The 21,058-nt window shown below is 37.4% G+C and overlaps 1 protein-coding gene across 4 annotated transcripts in view; it reads right to left on the bottom strand.

The window, feature by feature from the left end:
• acsl3a (acyl-CoA synthetase long chain family member 3a) overlaps window positions 1–21,058 on the bottom strand; it is an 84,356-nt gene that overhangs the window by 54,419 nt on the left and 8,879 nt on the right. For 3 of the 4 annotated variants that reach the window (XR_015508731.1, XR_015508732.1, XM_087283181.1), the window contains exons 2-4: window positions 16,441–16,512; window positions 15,923–16,280; window positions 9,530–9,707 (exon numbers count right to left, since the gene is read on the bottom strand). Coding sequence is in view for 2 of the 4 variants with exons in the window: in XM_087283181.1 (XP_087139307.1) it covers window positions 9,530–9,707; window positions 15,923–16,279 (535 nt within the window). In the remaining 2 variants the exon portion in view is untranslated. Of the gene's footprint in view, window positions 1–9,529; window positions 9,708–15,922; window positions 16,281–16,440; window positions 16,513–21,058 lie in introns of those variants that run through there. The other variant, NM_001045128.1, reaches the window with a different exon arrangement.

Below are 21,058 nucleotides of genomic sequence, written 5' to 3'. Positions count from 1 at the left end.
TCGCATCAATCTTTCACGGGGAGATTTCAGTGGCTGAACAACACTTCTGTGCAGATAACCCATTCATAACAACACAATCTACATCAGCTCTGTGTGACTAAAAGAGTTTAACACAGAACATGGACTGCCTAACAGAAATACTTCAGTCATGGTATTATTCTTCTTCCAGCGTGCAAAACTCACTCCAATATTGATTCAGGAGTTTAACAGGTTTTTATTCAGCATTTGATTTGCAACTGTGACTGCTCGTCTGCACATAAACGCGCGGCGCACATGCACGCATCCACATGCAAATGGTGAATCTGCATGAAGAGATGCCCAGTGGTTCAAATCTACATTTGCTGACAGTTTGAACTACTTATAAGAATTATGAGAATTGTCAGCCCGACAATATTTAATTGGATGAACATGTTTTAGTTTTATGCCTTACCCAGAATATAAAAATACATATAAACACATTTAGATCATTTTCTTTAATCTTTACTTTTGGACTGTGAAGAGACTTTCGACCAGCACAACAACACATGATTCTGAAGATGATCACCTACTGCAGCTTTAAATAGACTTAAAAAAATAAAATAAAACCAAAAATGAAAACTTTAGAACTGAAAGTGGCTCAGATGTTCTGGAATAAATGGTGTTGCAGTAATGCACAATTGTTGGTCACCTGAGACTCCTTTTATAACAGCACTCTCACAAGATTATCTCTTGCTTTCACAAAAAGTTTTTCATCTTTTATTTATATTTGTTACTAATAGCCTATTTTAGTTTTGCCTACGGGTAAAGGAAGCCTATGGACTTTTTAAATTTGTTTTTAGTGCATATATTTACTGATTTGTCAAATACCCAGAATATACAGGGTGTCCGCGGGGGTTGTGAAAAGTAGTAAATGAAATTAGTCAAAATTAAGGGCATTAAAAAGTATTAAAACGTAGTTAATGTCATCTGACGAGGTATTACATTTTCGAGCTCAAGATAAATTTTTAGATTTTTAGATACATTTTCAGTTTGTGTTGAGTACAGGCCTTTATTCTAAAATTTGCGTGGATTTATTTAAATGTTGAGAGTAGGACCGTAGCGATATCGTGAGGTGGTATGGTAACTTGGCAACAAAGCCGCAACGTCAACACACCAGGGCTCGAAATTGTGACTATTCTGGTTGCATATGCGCCCAAAAATTAAGCTATGCAACCTCATAATATATTTGGGAGCATGTGTGCGACTGCATATAATGGTTGTAGTGCGACCTGCTTAGATTTTTTCTAAAGATGTGCTGAATCGCTTTTCCCGGCCATTAAAATGGTTCATATTAGCTGTCAATCACTTAAGGCTTTCCGCTGTCAGATGACAGGGAGCTTTTGTGACTGCAGGAATTGCAAACGCCTGAAGAGTGAAAAGTACACAGGTTTGCAAATCCCACCTAAAGTTACAATTAATGGCACAGATGACCACTATCATGTGGTGAATGTTGATCCACCAACCGAGATCGAGTGTTTTCGGAGAAGGTGGCCGTATCTGGATGCGTTGCATTCACTGCGTGTTCAGCACAAATGTCCGCTAAATGTAAAATCTAATACTGTACACATCATCGCCAAAGAAGCAGGCCTTCTAAGTTTACACTGAAACTGCAGCTCATAACAAAGAACCACATTGCGCTGTTGGTCATCGCGAGAATCCTGCTCTGCCTGCTCATTTATTGGGTCGGCTGACTCGCCTGCTTTATTCCACAAACACAGAAAAATGTAAATCAGCTCATAACTAGTGTGAGCATTTACAATGACACAAACCAAAATCAATACTTGCAAAGAGTGGCAGAAGTGAGACTTTTTTTTGAGATGTATATTCTTTTTCTATTTAATTACTGATGACTGTTTGCAGCTTTTAGCCTTGAATTGAATGATTTATTATAATCTTTTGTTTGTTTTGTAGTAGAAATATTATTCATTAAATTAACTCGCATATAAAAAAACATATTTTTGTTTGATGTAAACTATACATTTATTCTTCATGAAGTAACAGTAGGACTTTATATAGCAGATAACCCACATTCAAGGCAGCATGATAATGACAAATGTAATTCTTTGTTAGTATTATTGTCATCATTGATTCAGCACGATTGTCTAACCGTGCTGAGAACGGTGTGTAATTGTGCCGCACTGATCCAGGCTCAGTGGAGAAACAACCATAACCGTACTGAACTGTTCTTAGAAGAGCGGCTATTGATATTAATGACATGCATAACATTGATTAAAAACTATAAACAAAGGCCCATTGTGACATCTAGATTAATCCCTCTGCTTTACTTAAATGTATATGTTATCTGCAATATGTTATTGCATTTAGAAAGATTTAATTTACGCCACTACAGTTGCAGCTCTAAGTCGTGCTGGTATTACATTTTTTTTGAAGGCATTAAAAAAGGTAGTAAAAGGTATTAAATTCAACTTAAGAAGTTCTGTATATAACCTGAAATAAATATGTTTGTTTTATTTGTGTTTAATTCGATGGAATGATAAACATGGACATGGGTGTTATTCAAAACATGACCTATTTATTTTTAAATATATTATATTTATATATTTAAAATGTTTTATTTAATTGTTTAAACCATATTACATAAATTTACAACTACTATTTTACCATTTGTTTTGGCTTTAGTTATTAAACAGATTATTAATAAATAATCAAAGAACATTTTACTGAGCTCAGTCAATAGTTTTGTCTGTAGGTCTAGTCAAAAGTCTAATACAATTAGAGCCATGGCTGCAACGAGTCGGCAACACTGTATCTACAATGAAACTCAGAAAACAATAAACAGAATTATTCCAAGCACAACATTGTGTTAGATTTTAGCAAATACAAATGTAAGCTTGTTGATTATCACTTATGTGACTATGATCAGACCTGCCGCACTCAACTGAACAAAACATGGACAAATAAAACTCTATCACAGAGAAATAGTCATCCGCGGGGGTCCTTCTCTCATCTAAACAGGACATTAATGCATCTTTGTTTCTTATGTGTTTATCATTGTAGGTGTCCCCAAAGGTGTGTGTGTGTATCACCAGAGTCCTCAAAGTGTAGCTAAAGCAGTGTGTGTGTATCACCAGTGTCCCCAAAGGTGTGTGTGTATGTCACCAGTGTCCCCAAAGGTGTGTGTGTGTGTATCACCAGAGTCCTCAAAGTGTAGCTAAAGCAGTGTGTGTGTATCACCAGTGTCCCCAAAGGTGTGTGTGTGTATTACCCGAGTCCTCAAAGTGTAGCTAAAGCAGTGTGTGTGTATCACCAGTGTCCCCAAAGGTGTGTGTGTGTATTACCCGAGTCCTCAAAGTGTAGCTAAAGCAGTGTGTGTGTATCACCAGTGTCCCCAAAGGTGTGTGTGTGTGTATCACCAGAGTCCTCAAAGTGTAGCTAAAGCAGTGTGTGTGTATCACCAAGGTCCCCAAAGGTGTATGTGTGTATTACCCGAGTCCTCAAAGTGTAGCTAAAGCAGTGTGTGTATCACCAAGGTCCCCAAATGTATGTGTGTATCACCAGAGTCCTCAAAGTGTAGCTAAAGCAGTGTGTGTATCACCAAGGTCCCCAAAGGTGTGTGTGTATCAACAGAGTCCCCAAAGGTATGTGTGTATCACCAGAGTCCTCAAAGTGTAGCTAAAGCAGTGTGTGTGTATCACCAAGGTCCCCAAAGGTGTGTGTGTATCAACAGAGTCCCCAAAGGTGTGTGTGTATCACCAGAGTCCTCAAAGTGTAGCTAAAGCAGTGTGTGTGTATCACCAAGGTCCCCAAAGGTGTGTGTGTATCAACTGAGTCCCCAAAGGTATGTGTGTATCAACTGAGTCCCCAAAGTGTAGCTAAAGCAGTGTGTGTGTGTGTATCAACAGAGTCCTTAAATGTGTGTATTTCCACTGTAGTCTAAACTAAATTAATTATAGACACTCCTCTTTCAACTAATCATTTGTATAAAGACTTTCCCAGTAATTGTTTTCACTGAGAAACGTGTCTTATGGCGCATGTAAGTAGGTAGTGTATATGGATTTGAACTTCACAACCCTTGTTTTATACAGTATGGGTTTTAGTGTGAATGGATTTTAGATGTACTATATTAACCATCATATGACTTATCAGTAGAGTTTCATCACTTCTCATATCATTGGATATTAATGTGTCCATTGAGCTTCATAAACTCACTGTAAGGTCATCCATTTACTTCTCCCTTACTGTTTTTTAAAATTAGTTTGTATGTATTATTCTGCTAACATGCTGTCTGTCACATACTATTTATGAGAGAAATATGTCATTTCATGAACAATACTTGACACCAAATGACCTTCTGACACCAGATTGAGTTATTTGTGAAGGAAAAAATGTAATTGTCTATTTTCAGTGATCTTATTTACTTTATCATATGTCTCTCTGCACTAACATTATTATAATTATTAATAATATTATATTAGAAATATTCAGATAACCGAGTCCTGAAAGTATACTTTAACCTGAGTTTGTGTATAACTGCGGTCCTCAAAGTGTGACTATACCGGAGTTTGTGTACATGTCCCCAAAGGTGAGTTATAAAATACTGTCCTCATTTTGAAGGTAATTTGTCAGGTCTTTATAGAAGTATTTTTTTGCAAATATCAACTGATATTCATAATAAGCACATTTTTAGTAGTGCAGTCATGTCTTTCTTTTGTCTCTAGACCCTTCAGAAAGGGTAGTCCTCAAAGGTAGGGTGTTGAGTCATGTGTCCTCATTGGTTTGTTAGGTGGGTATGCGTGTGTGTGTGTGTGTGTGTGTGTGTGTGTATATATATATATATATATATATATATATATATATATATATTTTTTTTTTTTTTTTTTTTAATAGTCACACTTAATAAAAACAATCTGCAGCAACACTTTGATTGACATTTTCCCTTTGTACGTGTCATCAAAGAGAAAAAGCCCCGCCCACTAGTGACCACCTCTCTCTTTTTAGCATAGGACAGAAGTCTCATTTCTGAATCTGCCACTTTGCTGACACACAGGCATTTATAGCTCCGCCCTCTATTGAAAAAGAGCACAGTCTCATTTGAATTTCATCGCAAACAACAGCGACAGTGACAAAGTTGTCACAATTAGGATCAAATCCTAAAAAGGGGCAGTTTCAGAGAGTTATAAATCATTGTTTGTGTGATATTTTGAGCCGAAACTTCACATACACACTCTCTAGGGACATATTTTACATCTAGGGACTAGGGACTTATTTTACATCTTGTTTAAAAGGAGAATAATAGGTCCCCTTTGACAAGAACGACTATAGCTAGAACAATCTAGCAAACGTTTTTAATTATTTAATGGTTGAACTATTGCTGGTATATCAAACAATCAAACTATTTATCTATAATTTACTTTTAAAAACTTGAAGATTAGTTCTGCTGTCGTTTATAAATTACAGTTTTGATGTTCTCACATTACATTTACTGTCCCAACAAGTAAATACATGTACACGACCCACTGATCCACGACTTTTGGAGATGATTGATATGCACCATGATTTTTTCCTTTGGTTTTGGAATGAATTGGACATATAACTAATAGGTTCAATGAGATTCACTCAAGCAAATGTATGCATATGTGCGTGTTTATGCCATGGAGACCCCAGATCTGCGAAAACATCACGTCGCCAACAGACACATTAAAGAGGATGAGGGGGAAAAGAAAGATGAAGACAAGCAATGAGAAAGAAAAGGAAGAGGAGGAGGTGGGGAAGAGGATGACACGTTTATATAACAGCAGTGCAATGAGTACAATCTGACCTCCATACCAAACACATACACACACACAATCCTCTGTATTAGCCACATGTGTGTCATAAACACATAAATATGGAACAAATCTGGCTGGAGATTTGCATAAGTGTGAGCAGTAAGAGATTTTCCAGAGCGTTCCATAACAACAGATTGCAGTCTGCAGTTTCAGGTCTGAAAATCTGGTATCACTGAACCAAAATACGACAAGCTGCATGTTTCCATCAAAAAAAAAAAAAAGAGTGTAACAATGCTAGGGTTTTGTTGTTGTTGCTAGAACTATAATATGTTTTATGCTTTGATGTTTTTAGAGATATTAAAGAGACAGTCCATACAAAAATAATAATTCTGAATATTCAGATTCTGGTATTTTAAAGATCATCAGTAACCAATAAGGGTGTGACGATCCTCCAAATCCTCTATTCGATTACATTTTCGATTCTGAAGGCACGATTCGATTTTCGATTATGAATAATTAATTAATTAATTAATGACCAATTAATTATTCGTAGCCTACCGTTTAAACTCCCTGACCTGCATGGTCTTTGTTTTACCCATAAACAAATCATACAGTAAATGAATAAAGGCAAGATACACACATAATTACCACCTGTCAATCACTTTTTCTGTGGGACTCGTGAATAGGCAGTGATCTGTGTCGTTATAATGGCGTCGGTAAAAAAGACGCACAACCAACAGGAACCAGCCAACAGTATCTGAGGTGTGCGCTAAAATGACAAAGTACAAGTGAGTGAAAGATTGAAGCAGTCCTCTGACTGCCTGGACCTGCTGTCTCGAGCGCAAGGCTGTATGTGCGTCTGTGTCTGTGTGGTCACGTGATGTGCATTTTCAGAGGTAGAGAGGAAGGAGGGCAGCTCAGAAATGCCACACGCCACTGTGGATGTCAAATCGTTGTCGTTCTAAAATGCCATTTAAAAACAAAGACAGTGTAAACAGGGCCTGAGTGTGAACTTTTCGCGAGCGGATTTGCAACAGGGGCGGGCGGAGGATCGCGATGCCGGTGTTGTCTATCGGACGAACTGTACGTAATACGTACATAGCAGAGCTTGCAAAACTGTGTTTTTTTTGTCGACAACACGAACGTTGTCAACATAACTCACTGGAAATCCAAAATGCTTACACACCGACGACTTCATTGAAAGAGGAGAGGGTTTAAGTTCTCTCGACGGGTCTCCTGCTTCTGCAGTTTAACAAGCACTTCAACAAGCCTGTTTTTTTACCGCTTGGCAAGCCAAGCTGACATGGGGGCGTGGCAGCATCGACGATTCTATTTTTTGATTCGATAATCGAAATTGAGCATAAATTTTGATCGATTTCGATTAAAAATCGAAACCGTGACACCCCTAGTAACCAAATGTTTTTAGCTCTTAATGATTTCCATTCAGAGTTCTAACACCTTATCCAAAGTCTAAGGCCCCGTTTACACTGTCAGGTCTTGATACCCAATTCCGATTTGTTGCCTATATCTGATTTATTTGCCTGTCTGTTTACACGGTGTTTTAAGTGTGACACATATCCAATTTATGCGTTTACACTTGCCATACAATTTACGATGTCGAGCATGCTTAAAGGCGGGTTCTAGCATCCCTGCTGAAAAATCCAGCTTAAACCAGCCTAGGCTGGTTGGCTGATTTTAGCTGGTCGACCAGGCTGGTTTTAGAGGGGTTTTGGCCACTTCCAGGATGGTTTCCAGCCATTTCCAGCCTGGTCTTAGCTGGTCAGGCTGGGAGATGACCAGCTAAAACCAGCTTGACCAGCCTAGCCAAGCTGGGAGCCCAGCCAAAACCAGCTATATCCAGCTTAAACCAGGCTGGTCAGGCTGGTTTTAGCTGGATTTGGTTGAACCACACACGCAACAAATTATAAATGATGGTGATTTGCATGCATTTACTAATCCTTCGAATCGCTGCATTCAAACTTGTGCTTAAAAACGAAAGAAATCAAGAAAGAGATTCAGTTTTTAGAGTTTTGAGTTCGTTATGAAGTTACAAACAGTCAAATAACACAGAAATATTGAGAGAACAGTTTGTCATTTAGATAAAAATATTTAGCCATCAGAAATATGCCACTAATAATTCTTCAAAGATGACACATCTGGCAATGAAACATGAAAATTTAAGAGTGAACAACAGAATCATTTATTAATAATGAGACTAAAAATAAATATGGGTTGTACAAATTATAAATGTTAGCATTTAGCATTATCAGCAACCGTAGTAGTAACAGTGAATTTTTCACAATACTGAATAATTTAAAATTTATTTTTATTCAGCTGATTATTTCTTCATTGTATTTTAAATAGGGCGATGCAGTGGCGCAGTGGGAAGCACATTCGCCTCACAACAAGAACGTCGCTGGGTCGCTGGTTTGATCCCCGGCTCAGTTGGTGTTTCTGTGTGGAGTTTGCATGTTTTCCCTGTGTTCGCGTGGGTTTCCTCCGGGTGCTCTGGTTTCCCCCACAGTCCAAAGACATGCGGTACAGGTGAATTGGGTAGGCTAAATTGTCCGTAGTGTATGAGTGTGTATGTGTGGATGTTTCCCAGAGATGGGTTGCGGTTGGAAGGGCATCCGCTGCGTAAAAACTTGCTGGATAAGTTGGCGGTTCATTCTGCTGTGGCGACCCCAGATTAATAAAGGGACTAAGCCGACAAGAAAATGAATGGAATGAATGTATTTTAAATAAAATTACAGCTTCTAAGTTTTGTTTGTTAAAACCAAAAGTGTCTTGCTGTGCTGTTTCTGTAATAAGTAGAAAGCAAATGACATTCGTCTCCTTCTATTTGGCTGATCCAAAAGAGGTCTGATCCGTGACCAAAAAAAAACCCGTGATCCAAACGGTGAGATTTCTGATCTGTTACACCACTAATTATTACCTGTTTAGTGAGATAAAATATTATGAAAGCAAAATAATTACATTCCTTGAAAACGTTAGCTTAAAATTCAAGCATTTTCAAGGATTTCAGGCACCTGTATGAACCCTGCACACTACATTGTATTTTTGTTCATATGACGGATGTTAATGGAAACCAAAGTTGCTTGGTTAGCAACATTTATCAAAATGTATTCCATCAAAAAAAGTTTCGGGATGACATGAATGTTAATAAATGTATATTTTGGATGCACTGTTGCTTTAAGAATGTATCTATATGTTTGCAATCCACGTACTGAGTCTTTCAAGAAACCACACAGCAATTTAAAGGGATAGTTCATCCAAAAAATCATCCTTCACTTGTTTCAAACCTTTTCTTCCTTGTATAAAACAATAAAGAAGATATTTTGAATAATGCTGGAAACCTTCCTATAAAAATCTATTTATTTTTTACAGTGGTTTCAGGATTTCAGCTTTCCTTAGAATATTTTCATTTGTGTTCAACAGAAAAAAGAAACTCATAAAATTGAGCATGAGTGAATTTTTATTAGGCGACACGATGGTGCTAAAGGTGAATTGAATAAACTAAATAGGCCGTAGTGTATGAGTGTGAATGAGTGTGTATGGATGTTTCCCAGTACTGGGTTGCAGCTGGAAGGGCATCCGCTGTGTAAAACATACACTGGTTAAGTTGGCAGTTCATTCCACTGTGGAGACCGCTGATGAATAAAGAGACTAAGCCAAAGAAAAATAAATGAATGAATGAATTTTCATTTTGAGTGAACTATCCCTTTAAGAACGCCAAATAGGAGCCTAGGGTGTTATAAAGTGTGTACAAGTGTGTGACTCACGTGGGAAGTTGTACATGAAGCAGGCCTGCGCTGCTATGATCCACTCAGCTCTCGTCTCGCAGAAGATGGCAATGTTTTTCATTGGTTTCTGTCCAAGAGCAGCCAAACCGCTTCCAAAAGCATTCACTTCTTTAAAAACCTGCTCATATGACATCCAGCGATACTCTCCCAGAATCACCTACAGAGACGAACACAAAGGGTTTCAAAAGGTTTATTTGTTAGAAAATAATGAGACCTGCATCTGTTTAGTCTTTCATCAACTTTCCCTTGCAATTGGACAGGATTTTACTGTCATGAATCAACAGCTCCACCTATTGGACATTATTATTTGACAATTATATGCACTGAGTATTATATGCATTACATGTATTAAATATTATTACATAAAGATGTACTTATTACACATTTTAAAGTTATTTTGATCTAATTTCCCTGCCAAAAAGTCAACTTATTATTAAAGCCACAGTATAGATTACATTGTAAACTCTCTCTAACTAAACTCAAATATTTTACTTGTTTTTTTGTATGAGGTTATTATTTTTCAAACATCGGTTTGCATAAGTTTACATTTATCTATTTTTGAATTTATACATTTTTTGTTCATTTTATATTTTATTTTAGATTTAATAAAAATTTAAGTTGCAAAAATGTTTCAATATTGTTCATTTTTGTTATTATTTAACTGCAATAATCATGCTTTACAGTTTTTTTTTTTACAATTTAAATCAGTGTTTACAGGCATCATTAGTTAATAGCCAACTCATAAACCTCATTGAGGGTGTTGTGATTATTTTAATCAGCAAAAAAATGTCAAGTCACTTACAAATAATCTTTATGATACAGACAAAAGAGCACTTCAAAAAAATCTGAAGAGAGAAAAAAAAAATGATCCCAATAGAGAAAAAGCAAATGCAACTGAAGTGCAGATAATCATTGTGAATAGCTCATCGGCCACTTTATTAGGTACACCTGTCCAACTGCTCGTTAAATAAAAAATCCTTATCAGCCAATCATATGAGAGCAACTCAATGCATTTAGACATGCAGACATGGTCAAGAAGATCTGCTGCAGTTCAAACCGAGCATCAGAATGGAAAAGAAAGGGGATTTAAGTGACTCTGAACATGGCATGGTTGTTGGTGCCAGACTGGCTGGTCTATTTCAGAAACTTCTGATATACTGGGCTTTTCATGCTAAACCATCTCTAGGGTTTACAGAGAAAGGTCAGAAAAAGAGAAAATATCCAGTGAGCGGCAGTTCTGTCACTGTGTGGGTGCAAATGCCTTGTTGATGCCAGAGGTCAGAGGAAAATGGGCAGACCAGTTCCAGCTGATAGAAAAGCAACAGTAACTCAAATAAGCACTCGTTACAACAGAGGACTGCAGAAGAGCATCTCTGAACACACAACATGTATACCTTGAGACATCAGTAAACAGCGCTATTCCACCAAGCTTACTTTACTGAGCTTAAGATGGTTTTATATTAATATTGGTTCATTTTTGAACAATGACAACCTGTGACGTGCTCCCTATGGTGTTTACCGCTACTCTAAATAATCGGTCAGAAATTGCATGCAAGTATGGTCAGAATTTGACATCAACAATATGAAAGCATGGCTCCATCCTGCCTTGAATTAATGATTCAGGCTGATGGTGGTGGTGGTGGTGGTGTAATGTTCGGCCGACAAATCTATAGCAACTGCGTGATGCTATCAGGTCAATATGGACCAAAATATCTGAGGAATATTTCCAGTATCTTGTTGAATATATGCCAGGAAGGATTAAGGCAGTTCTGAAGGCAGAAGGAGGTCCAAGCCGGTGCTAGTGAGGTGTACCTAATAAAGTGGCCGATGAGTGTACGTTGTAATACTAAAAGAACAATCAGAATAGTGTAAGATTAAAGCCCTCTCTTAAACAATGAAAGCATAAAATCAACACAACCAAGCAGAATCAAACACGCAGCGTGTTGTTTGTAGTGTAAAATCAAGCCCTTCTCATCTTACACAACAGCAGCTCATGTTTGGAGGCTTTAGTTGAGTAGCAGCAGAAACACAGGAGAATATTATTACTACATGAGCTGGACAAGAGGATTAACGTCAGACCAGAGAGATCATTCACTCACATGCTGCACGTCTGATTTACAGGGTCCTAATGAGGAAAACCAGATTTACTCTGAACTTGTGAAAGCGAAGTATGATGTATAATGCTCAGTAGACTCACAGAAACTCCAGTATTATCCCACTTATTAAAACCTATGAATTGTTCAAATGTATTGACCTTTCATTACGTAATGCAATGTGCATTTATAAAGCGCATTCATCATGTATGATCAAACACCCAAAGTGCTTCACAATCATGAGAGGGGTGTGGGTGATGGGGCACTTCTCATAAAGTCAGGACCTCAGTTTAACATCTCATCCCTAAGATGGTGCTCACTGATAGTATAATGTCCCCTTTAATTCACTTACACCGGTTGAGCGACCCCTGCTGGCTTCACTAACATCACTTCCAACAGCAACCTAGTTTTCTCATGTGGTCTCCCATACAGGTACTGACCAGGCTCAGCCCTGCTTAGCTTCAGGGAGTAACTGGTCTTGGGCTGCAGAGTGATATGGCTGTGGTTATTTTGGGGATGAAAACATTGATTAAATTATACTGCTGTAAAAATGTATCAGATTTTTTTCAAGCCTGTTTTACAGCGCAAGTGCGAGCAATGCGCGCGCAGAGCGTGAGTAGTGCGTGTTTTTTGGCGTCCATGTTAACATATTAGAGCTTTCATACCGCACGTAGAAGCAGTGCGTCAGCGAGAGGCGGGAATGTCGTTGAAGCAGCAGTGTTGCGATAGTTTCGGAGCTGGGACTATTTTTGCCGTGTTGCTCATGCTCAATTAAAGGGACAGTGCAGTGATAATGGCCAAAAACGCATTGAATGACAGTAAAAAGTAGCAGTTTTACCCAATAAATGCAGTGATAATATCCACTGATTCACATATAGTCAAACAAATGAACTTAAACGATTAAAAACAGCAACAAATATTTATTTAGGCCCGAACTACAAAACAAATTTAAATCCATTCATTCATTTTCTTGTCGGCTTAGTCCCTTTATTAATCCGGGGTCGCCACAGCGGAATGAACCGCCAACTTATCCAGCAAGTTTTTTTAACGCAGCGGATGCCCTTCCAGCAGCAACCCATCTCTGGGAAACATCCACACACACACACTCATACACTACGGACAATTTAGCTAACCCAATTTACCTGTACCGCATGTCTTTGGACTGTGGGGGAAACCGGAGCACCCGGGGGAAACCCACGCGAAGGCAGGGAGAACATGCAAACTCCACACAGAAACGCCAACTGAGCCGAGGTTCGAACCAGCGACCCAGCGACCTTCTTGCTGTGAAGCGACAGCACTACCTACTGCCTCGCTAAATTTAAATCCATGTCCAATTAAAATGTCGGGCCGACATCTCCCATAATTCTGATACGTAGCTCAAACTGTCTGTCAGCAAATGCAAATTTGAGCTAATGCGCACCTGTTTGTACGCAGCTCTGCCGTTAGTGCAAACACGTGCTGCGCGCTCACGAGAGTGATAGAGAGTAAGAGAGAGCGGTAAAAACATGCTGAATAGAAACTTTTTTTAAATCCTGAATTAACATTGAAGTTACTTTAGACGACACCATGGCTGAAGTATTTCTGTTAGACAGGTAATGCTCTGTTTTAAAACTATTTTTGTCACGCAGAGCTGATGTAGATTGGGTTGTTATGAATGGGTTATATGCACAGAAGTGTTGTTCAGCCACTGAAATCTTCTGGTGAAAGATTGTCCTTTTACAGCATCGACAGGCCCGGCGCCAGGATATCAGAACTGAGGGGGCATTTTAAATCCATAGGGGGGCACTAGACCTGGTGGCTAATTTTGGTCTCCTTATCTACCACCAGTGTGCAGCATCCACCATTTTGCGCCAGACCGCACACCACACACCAGCTGATTGGTGGAGAGGAGACAGTGATGAAGCCAATTGGAATATGGGGATGGTTGAGAGGCCATGATGGACAGAGGCCAGTGGGCAGATTTGGCCAGGATGCCAGGGTTAAACCCCTACTCTTTTTGATGGACATCCTGGGATTTATAACGACCACAGAGAGTCGGGACCTCGGTTTAACAACTCATCCGAAAGGCGGTGCTCACTGAGCAGTATAGCGTCCCCGTCACTATACTGGGGCATTAGGACCCACACAGACCGCAGGTTGGGCGCCCCCTGCTGGCCTCACTAACACCACTTCCGGCAGCAGCCCAGCTTTCCCATGTGGTCTCCCATCCAGGTACTGACCGGGCGCAGCCCTGCTTAGCTTCAGTGGGCGACCATGTGAGAGTTGCAGAGAGCTAGCTGCCTGCTATACTGAGCTTAAGATGGTTTTCTATTCATATTGGTTCATTTTTGATCAATGACAACCTGTGACGCGCACCCTATGGTGTTTACCGCTACTCTGAATATTCGGTCAGAAATTGCATGCAAGTATGGCTTAGAAATGAGTGCTCGATGCCGGCCATGCTTTAGCTCAACACACGAGAGAGGATTCTGCTGTCATCTTTAGGGTACGTGCGCTTGTGTTTTCAGGAGGCGTGGCTTCGGACGGCAGGGGAGGGACGGTGTTTCAGAGATTTATGCTAACAGGCTAGCATTGTGGCAAATCACCTACTGCACCTTTAATGACACTCCTCGTAGAGCTTGAGAAGCATACATTTCTTTAGGATCTTTATCATTTGTAAAATAAAGACTTGCAGGTTAAGGAAACAGCATTGAAGGAAGTTGTTGCGGGTCTTGGTGCAGATGAAAAGTAAAAAAATATATATAAATAAAAAAAAAAAGGATTGATCGATAGATCGGTAACTAGATAGAATAGACAGAGATAGATTGATCTGTGCAACAGCTGCTGATGTGCTCCACATATGCGCTGCTCACGCTTGCGGTGTGAAACAGGCGTCAGTCCTGATCAAAACTACAATTTATTATTTTTTAATCCAGGATTTTGACTCTTTAATTGCCAAGTTAGTGATGTCTCTGATTTGGTGACCCCCAAAATCAGTAACACTTTTTTGCACTTTGGCTTTTTAGAGCTTCTTAGCTCTATAGCAGGGGTCACCAATCTGGTTCCTGGAGGGCCGGTGTCCCTGCAGGGTTTAGCTCCAGCATGTCTCAACACACCTGCCTGGGTGTTTCAAGTATACCTAGTAAGACCTTAATTAGCTTGTTCAGGTGTGTTTGATTAGGGTTGGAGCTAGAATCTGCTGGACACCGGCCCTCCAGGAACAAGTTTGGTGACCACTGCTCTATAGTGTAGTTTTACTTATTACCAATCTGACTTTTTCATTTGTATATATTCTGTTTTCATATGAAATACATCCTGATACATGGCACCGCCTTCAGAATACAATGTTTGATGAATGTTTGAGTCCTTGGCAGTGATTCTGATTGGCTGATGAACATTCTAATGCATGTTGTTATTTCAGCATATCTAAACAGGACCAAATGAAAATGTATGTTGCATTCCAATTATAATATTATCTGCGTCTATTGAGCACAAGTGTTGGGCCTAGGGAATGCCATGATACTGCAGCCCAAACCATCACTGATCCACCCCCATGCTTCACTCTGGGCATGCAACAGTCTGGGTGGTATGCTTCTTTGGGGCTTCTCCACACCGTAACTCTGGACTTCACCGTAAGGTGGACTCTTCAAAGAACAACACATGTTTCACATTGTCCACAAGCCAATTTTTTTTTTTCTGCTGGCACTATTGAAACCGACATTTGGCATAGGCACAACTGACCAAAGGTTTGGCTATAGCAGCCCGGCCATGTACTGTATATTGAACTAGTGTTGTCACGATACTGGAATTTCTGTACCAATCGGTATTAAAATTTTAAAAACATCCATTTCCTGCTAACAGTCGAGCACTGCTCAACAGAAATCACTGTGATTGGTCGTGAAGGTCATCAGTTTACAGCAATTCACCGCTGTTAACCGAGTGAAAACATAGATACACAGACACTGGAGCATTTTAAAGCCATGAAGATCAGTCAATTCATCAGCGGATCACTCGTATGTCAGCTCATAGACAGACCAGCTGATCTTCACGGCTTTAAAATGCTCCATTGTCCCTGTATCTGTGTTTGCATTCGGTGAACAGTGGTGAAGTGCGGTGAACTGATGATCTTCAAGATCAATCACAGTCATTTCTGTTGAGCAGCGCTTGAACTTTATCGAAAAACGAATAGGTACCGAAATTCAACATTGTGACAACATTATATTGCACCCTGTGGAGCTTAAAACCCATGTGAGAGGCTTCTGCAGAGCTTCAGATCTGTGGACTTACAGCTCGTACACACCTTCTTAAAGACTTTTCCATCCTCTTGAGTCTCGTCCTCTTCGCTCAGCAACTCTCTGGTGCCCAGACAGTCACTGTTAGGAAAGTGGGAGACGGAGGACTGGAACACCTGATCCAGTGTGTTGATCCCGGGGTGCAGACACATCTCCAGCCCCTTCAGCGCCGCCACATCCCGATACGGTCCTGCAGGGTCTCCGCTCACCGACCGTGCCTTCAGCCTCCGCGAGCACTCCGACAGCGACTGAGACTCAGGTGATCTCAGCAACAGGTACGGCAGGTAGGAGATGAGGGAATACAGCCAAACCACCAGCCTGAAAACAAGCACCACGGCTGGACTCAAATCCTGCGTCAGCCTCATCCTGACAGAGGAAAGAGGAAGAGCTGTGATTAGGCATGTGGTGAAATCCCAGTCCAGCCAGGACTCAAACCAGAGACCTTTTGGCTGTGAGGCGACATTGCTAACCACTGAGCCACCGCACCACCCATATGACTATTTGACAATCTGATATCGTCACATACCTAGTTGTGAAGTCACTTCCTCCTCTTCTTTTGGCTCTTCTCCTGTGAGACGGTCGGCGAAGCCTCTTGACCCTGAACAAGAAAAGCAAGCAGTCAGTTAACCAGCATCAGAAAATTCCAGTGCAGATCATGGGAGATTATTTGGTAGATGGCCGTTTTATAATCTTGACGTTCACCTAAACAAAGAAGCCTGAAGCCGTGAGAGGAGAGAGAGATTAGAAAGCGCAACAAACAGTGGATCGACTGACTCTCAGGCCAGATTTATGAACAAATCCAAAATGTGGGTAAAAGGTGACGGAAAACTAAGCGGTTGCAAGAGTTTTCGAGAGTTTGGGTCAGAATTAATATTGTAAACTAAAGCTAAACTCTTTTTTTATTTTCTGAAAATAAACATTCAGTAAAATAAGACTGAAAAATGTTCAATTTTCAAGACATTTATTTAATTATATGCCCTGGGGGTGCTCTGGTTTCCCCCATGTCCAAAGAACAAATTATTCAAAAATAAAAAATAAAATTATTAATTAATAAAAATAAAAGAAATAAAATACTGATAAATAATAATAATGAGTAAAAATAAATAAACAAGTAAATATTAAAAATAAAAAAGAAATCAAAATATATATTTTTAAATTAAATAATTGAATTAAATAAAAAAACAAATAAATAAAAATAAACAAATAAAACATATTTGAAAAAACATTAAGTAATAAATAAATTTAGACAAGATATTTAAAAAATAATAAATACATAAATAAAAATAATTAATTAATTTAAGTTTTAAATAAATGTAAAAATTTAATAAGTAAATAATAAATATCATAAAATAATAAATTAATAAATAAAAATAAATAGGTGAAGCAGTGGCGCAGTAGGTAGTGCTGTCGCCTCACAGCAAGGTCGCTGGGTCACTGATTCGAACCTCGGCTCAGTTGGCGTTTCTGTGTGGAGTTTGACTGAAAAATGTTTAATTTTCAAGACATTTTTTAAATTAATTATTTAATTCATTAATTTATTCATTCATTTTCTTTTCGGCTTAGTCTCTTTATTCATCAGGAGTCGTGTCACAGCGGAATGAACCACCAACTTATCCAGCATTTGTTTTACACAGCGGATGCCCTTTCAGCCGCAACCCAGTACTGGGAAACACCCATACACTCATTTACACACATACACAACAGACAGTTTAGCTTACCTAATTAAACTATAGCACATGTCTTTGAACTGGGGGGTGCTCTGGTTTCCCCCACATCCAAAGAACAAATTATTTAAAAAATAATTAATTAATTAATTAATTAAAATAAAAGAAATAAAATAATGATAAATAATAAAAAGTAAAAATAAATAAATAATAAAACAAGTAAATATTAAAAATAAAAAAGAAATCAAAATATATTTTTCAAATAAATAATTGAATTAAATAAAAAAAACAAATAAATAAAAATAAACAAATAAAACATATTTGAAAAAACATTAAGTAATAAATAAATTAAGACAAGATATTTAAAAAATAATAACAAAAAAAAAATTAATTAAAAGTTTTAAATAAATGTAAAAATTTAATAAGTAAATAATAATTATCATAAAATGATAAAAAATAACAACAAATTAAAAAAAATAATAAATATAAAATAATAAATGAATACATAAAAATAAATAGGTGAAGCAGTGGCGCAGTAGGTAGTGCTGTCGCCTCACAGCAAGAAGGTCACTGGGTCGCTGGTTCGAGCCTCGGCTAAAATTGTCGTTAGTGTATGAGTGTGTATGTGAGTGTGGATGTTTCCCAGAGATGGGTTGTGGCTGGAAAGGCATCCGCTGCGTAAAAACGTGCTGGATAAGTTGGCAGGTCATTCCGCTGTGGCAACCCCGGATTAATAAAGGGGCTAAGCTGACAAGAAAATGAATGAATGAATGAATAAAAATAAATAAATAAATAAATTAATTAATTAAAAAAATTTTTTTAAAAAATAAAAATGTCCAAAGACATGCGGTACAGGTGAATTGGGTAAGCTAAATTGTCCGTAGTGTATAAGTGTGAATGAGAGTGTATGGATGTTTCCCAGTCATCTGTTACAGCTGTAAGGGCATCCGCATAAAACATATGCAGGATAAGTTGCCGGTTCATTCCGCTGTAGCAACCCCTGATTATTAAAAGGGACAAAGCCAAAAAGAAAATGAATGAATGAATGAATGAATGACTGACTGAATATGTCAGTGATACTAATCTATATTATCAATCATCGTTAGTGCAATCAACGCAGTGCAGTTAAAATATTTACAAAATATATGTACAGTATTATTATTTAAAAATATATATCTACAAAATATTCTTCATATTAGTACACTATGTTCTGTTCTGGCATTTTGTATTATGAAATAAAGATTATCTGGGTCTCTGTATGTCTCTTGTTGAGGCTGTCCATGGTCCTGAAGACATCTTTTTATTCAATTAAATCTTTTTGACTAACACGCTTGACATTTACAAACATGTAATGTGGATTACACACTAACTGTGGTGAAAACCTCAGGTACTGATTATGTGCTTTTGTCAGTGTTAAATGCTCCCAAAGTATTTTACGTGACATTCATCGACATACTACTAAAAGCAGTGGCAGATCACCTCAGACCTTGAAAATTAAAGTCAGGACTGTGACAACATCAGTCACTCAGTAGCCTTATGATGTTAAAGAGGTTTAATATGTATTAATTACATTAAAAGCCTTTCCAACCATTTTGTTAGTAGTGCAGTGGCTGCTATTTAAATGTTTCTGTCATGTTGTATTGCACTTGGTGCAGACAGACAAACTGGGTTGTTGCTAAAGAAATGCAGCTGCGGCCGAAAATTAACAAAAATTTGTTATATTATTAATTAAATTACTCATTAATTGTATTTTATTTACACCCAACCCTTACAGGAATGTAAAAAATAAATTATGCAGAGTATTATTCATATTACTTATTAAATTACCCATTCAAATGTATTTTATTAATGCCTATCCTACCATAACCATCACAGTAATGTAAAAACAGTAACTATTGTTGTACAGTAATTGTATTGTTGTAACAATATAAATAATTATCATTACCTTCCGGCCGCAGATGTCTCCCAAACTGCTTGTCTGGTATCTTGTTGCATCACTTGTTGTTAGAACATAATGCTCATCAGCCAATAAGAATCGAGATTTCAGTAGCCCTCATAGTATAATAAGCTTTAATATTAGCATGGAAATGTGTTTAATCTCAATTCTGTCTATTGTTACATCACAATGCATCTTCTAGAAAGCCAATACAAAAGCAATGAGAGTATTTCAGTCCGACAACCAGCATATGTGAAAGTAGATCAAATATTCAGAAATGATTTGAGCGGTTTTGTGCACTGAATCAGATCCGCAGAAGCTGTTCCTGCAGATGTCATGTATTATTCACTCTCATCATTGTATTGAAGGCCAAGAAGTTCATCTTTTCAGCCACAAATATCTCTCTCATCCATTCTCAAGAACTCATGAATAACTCAAAGTGTGATGGTCTATGATCCTCCGACTCTTTGCTCTGTTCCTTTAAAATTTGAAGATTTGCAAAGAAGGTTGAGCTCATTTACTCAGTGTAATGTCATTCAGATCTCATACTGCTTTTTTTCCCCTCCTCAGATGTTCCTAAGATTCTGATTTCCACACAATGAAAGTGGATGGTGATTTATATTACATACAGATTTTACAATCAAGCTTTAAATAAGCAAACATATTAAATTATACATTAATTTGCAAAGGTCTTCATTAATAAAAAATGGTGCCCTTATGCAAGTTCATACTTCTTTTTCTCTTTCATAGAAAAATCTGTTTTTAAAAGTAATTTTGTGGCCAACATAAAAAATATATCACATTTAAAATACAAAAAAAAATTTCTTCCAAAGTGTTTTTTGCCCCAAATAAAACAGATAAACTAGCAGAATGTTAATTAAAACAGGTTTCAGGTGAAAAAAAAACATGCTGTTGAATCTTAAATAATATCTTAAAAAGAAAGTGTAAAATTATTTTGTAAGTATCATTTTTAACCAACACTGAGAATGATTTATGACATATTAAAATACTTTATTTAAATTAGTTATTTACTTATTTTTTTTTATAAAAATAAATAATATTTAAAAAAGGTATTAAAATAAATACAAATTGAAATTTGAATATTTTTAAATAATAAATGAAAATTGTTTTAAATAAAAATAAATAAATGTAAAAATATATAAACTTTTTTATAAAAAAATAATAATAAATAATCAAATGTAAAAAAAATTTTTTTAAAAATCATAAAAATAAAATAAAAATAAATATTGTATTTTTAAAAATACATCTAGATTTTACTATCAAGCTTTAAATAAGCAAACAAGGTAAATTAGATATTCAATTATAATGGTTTTCATTTATAAAAAAAAATAGTGTCCTAATGCAAGTTCATATTTCTTTTTATCTTTCATCAAAGAATCTGTTTTTAAAAGTAATTTTGTGGCAAATATAAAAAATATGGCATAATATACATCATTAAAAATACAAAAAAAATCTTCCAAACAGTTTTTCCCCAAATAAAACAGATATGTGGGAGTTATGTTAATTAAAATAGATAAAATTAG

This window comes from Danio rerio, chromosome 15 (assembly GCF_052040795.2).
Source record: "Danio rerio strain M-AB ecotype USA chromosome 15, GRCz13ab, whole genome shotgun sequence".
NCBI lineage: Eukaryota > Metazoa > Chordata > Actinopteri > Cypriniformes > Danionidae > Danio > Danio rerio.
This window is presented reverse-complemented; position numbering and strand designations above follow the sequence as displayed.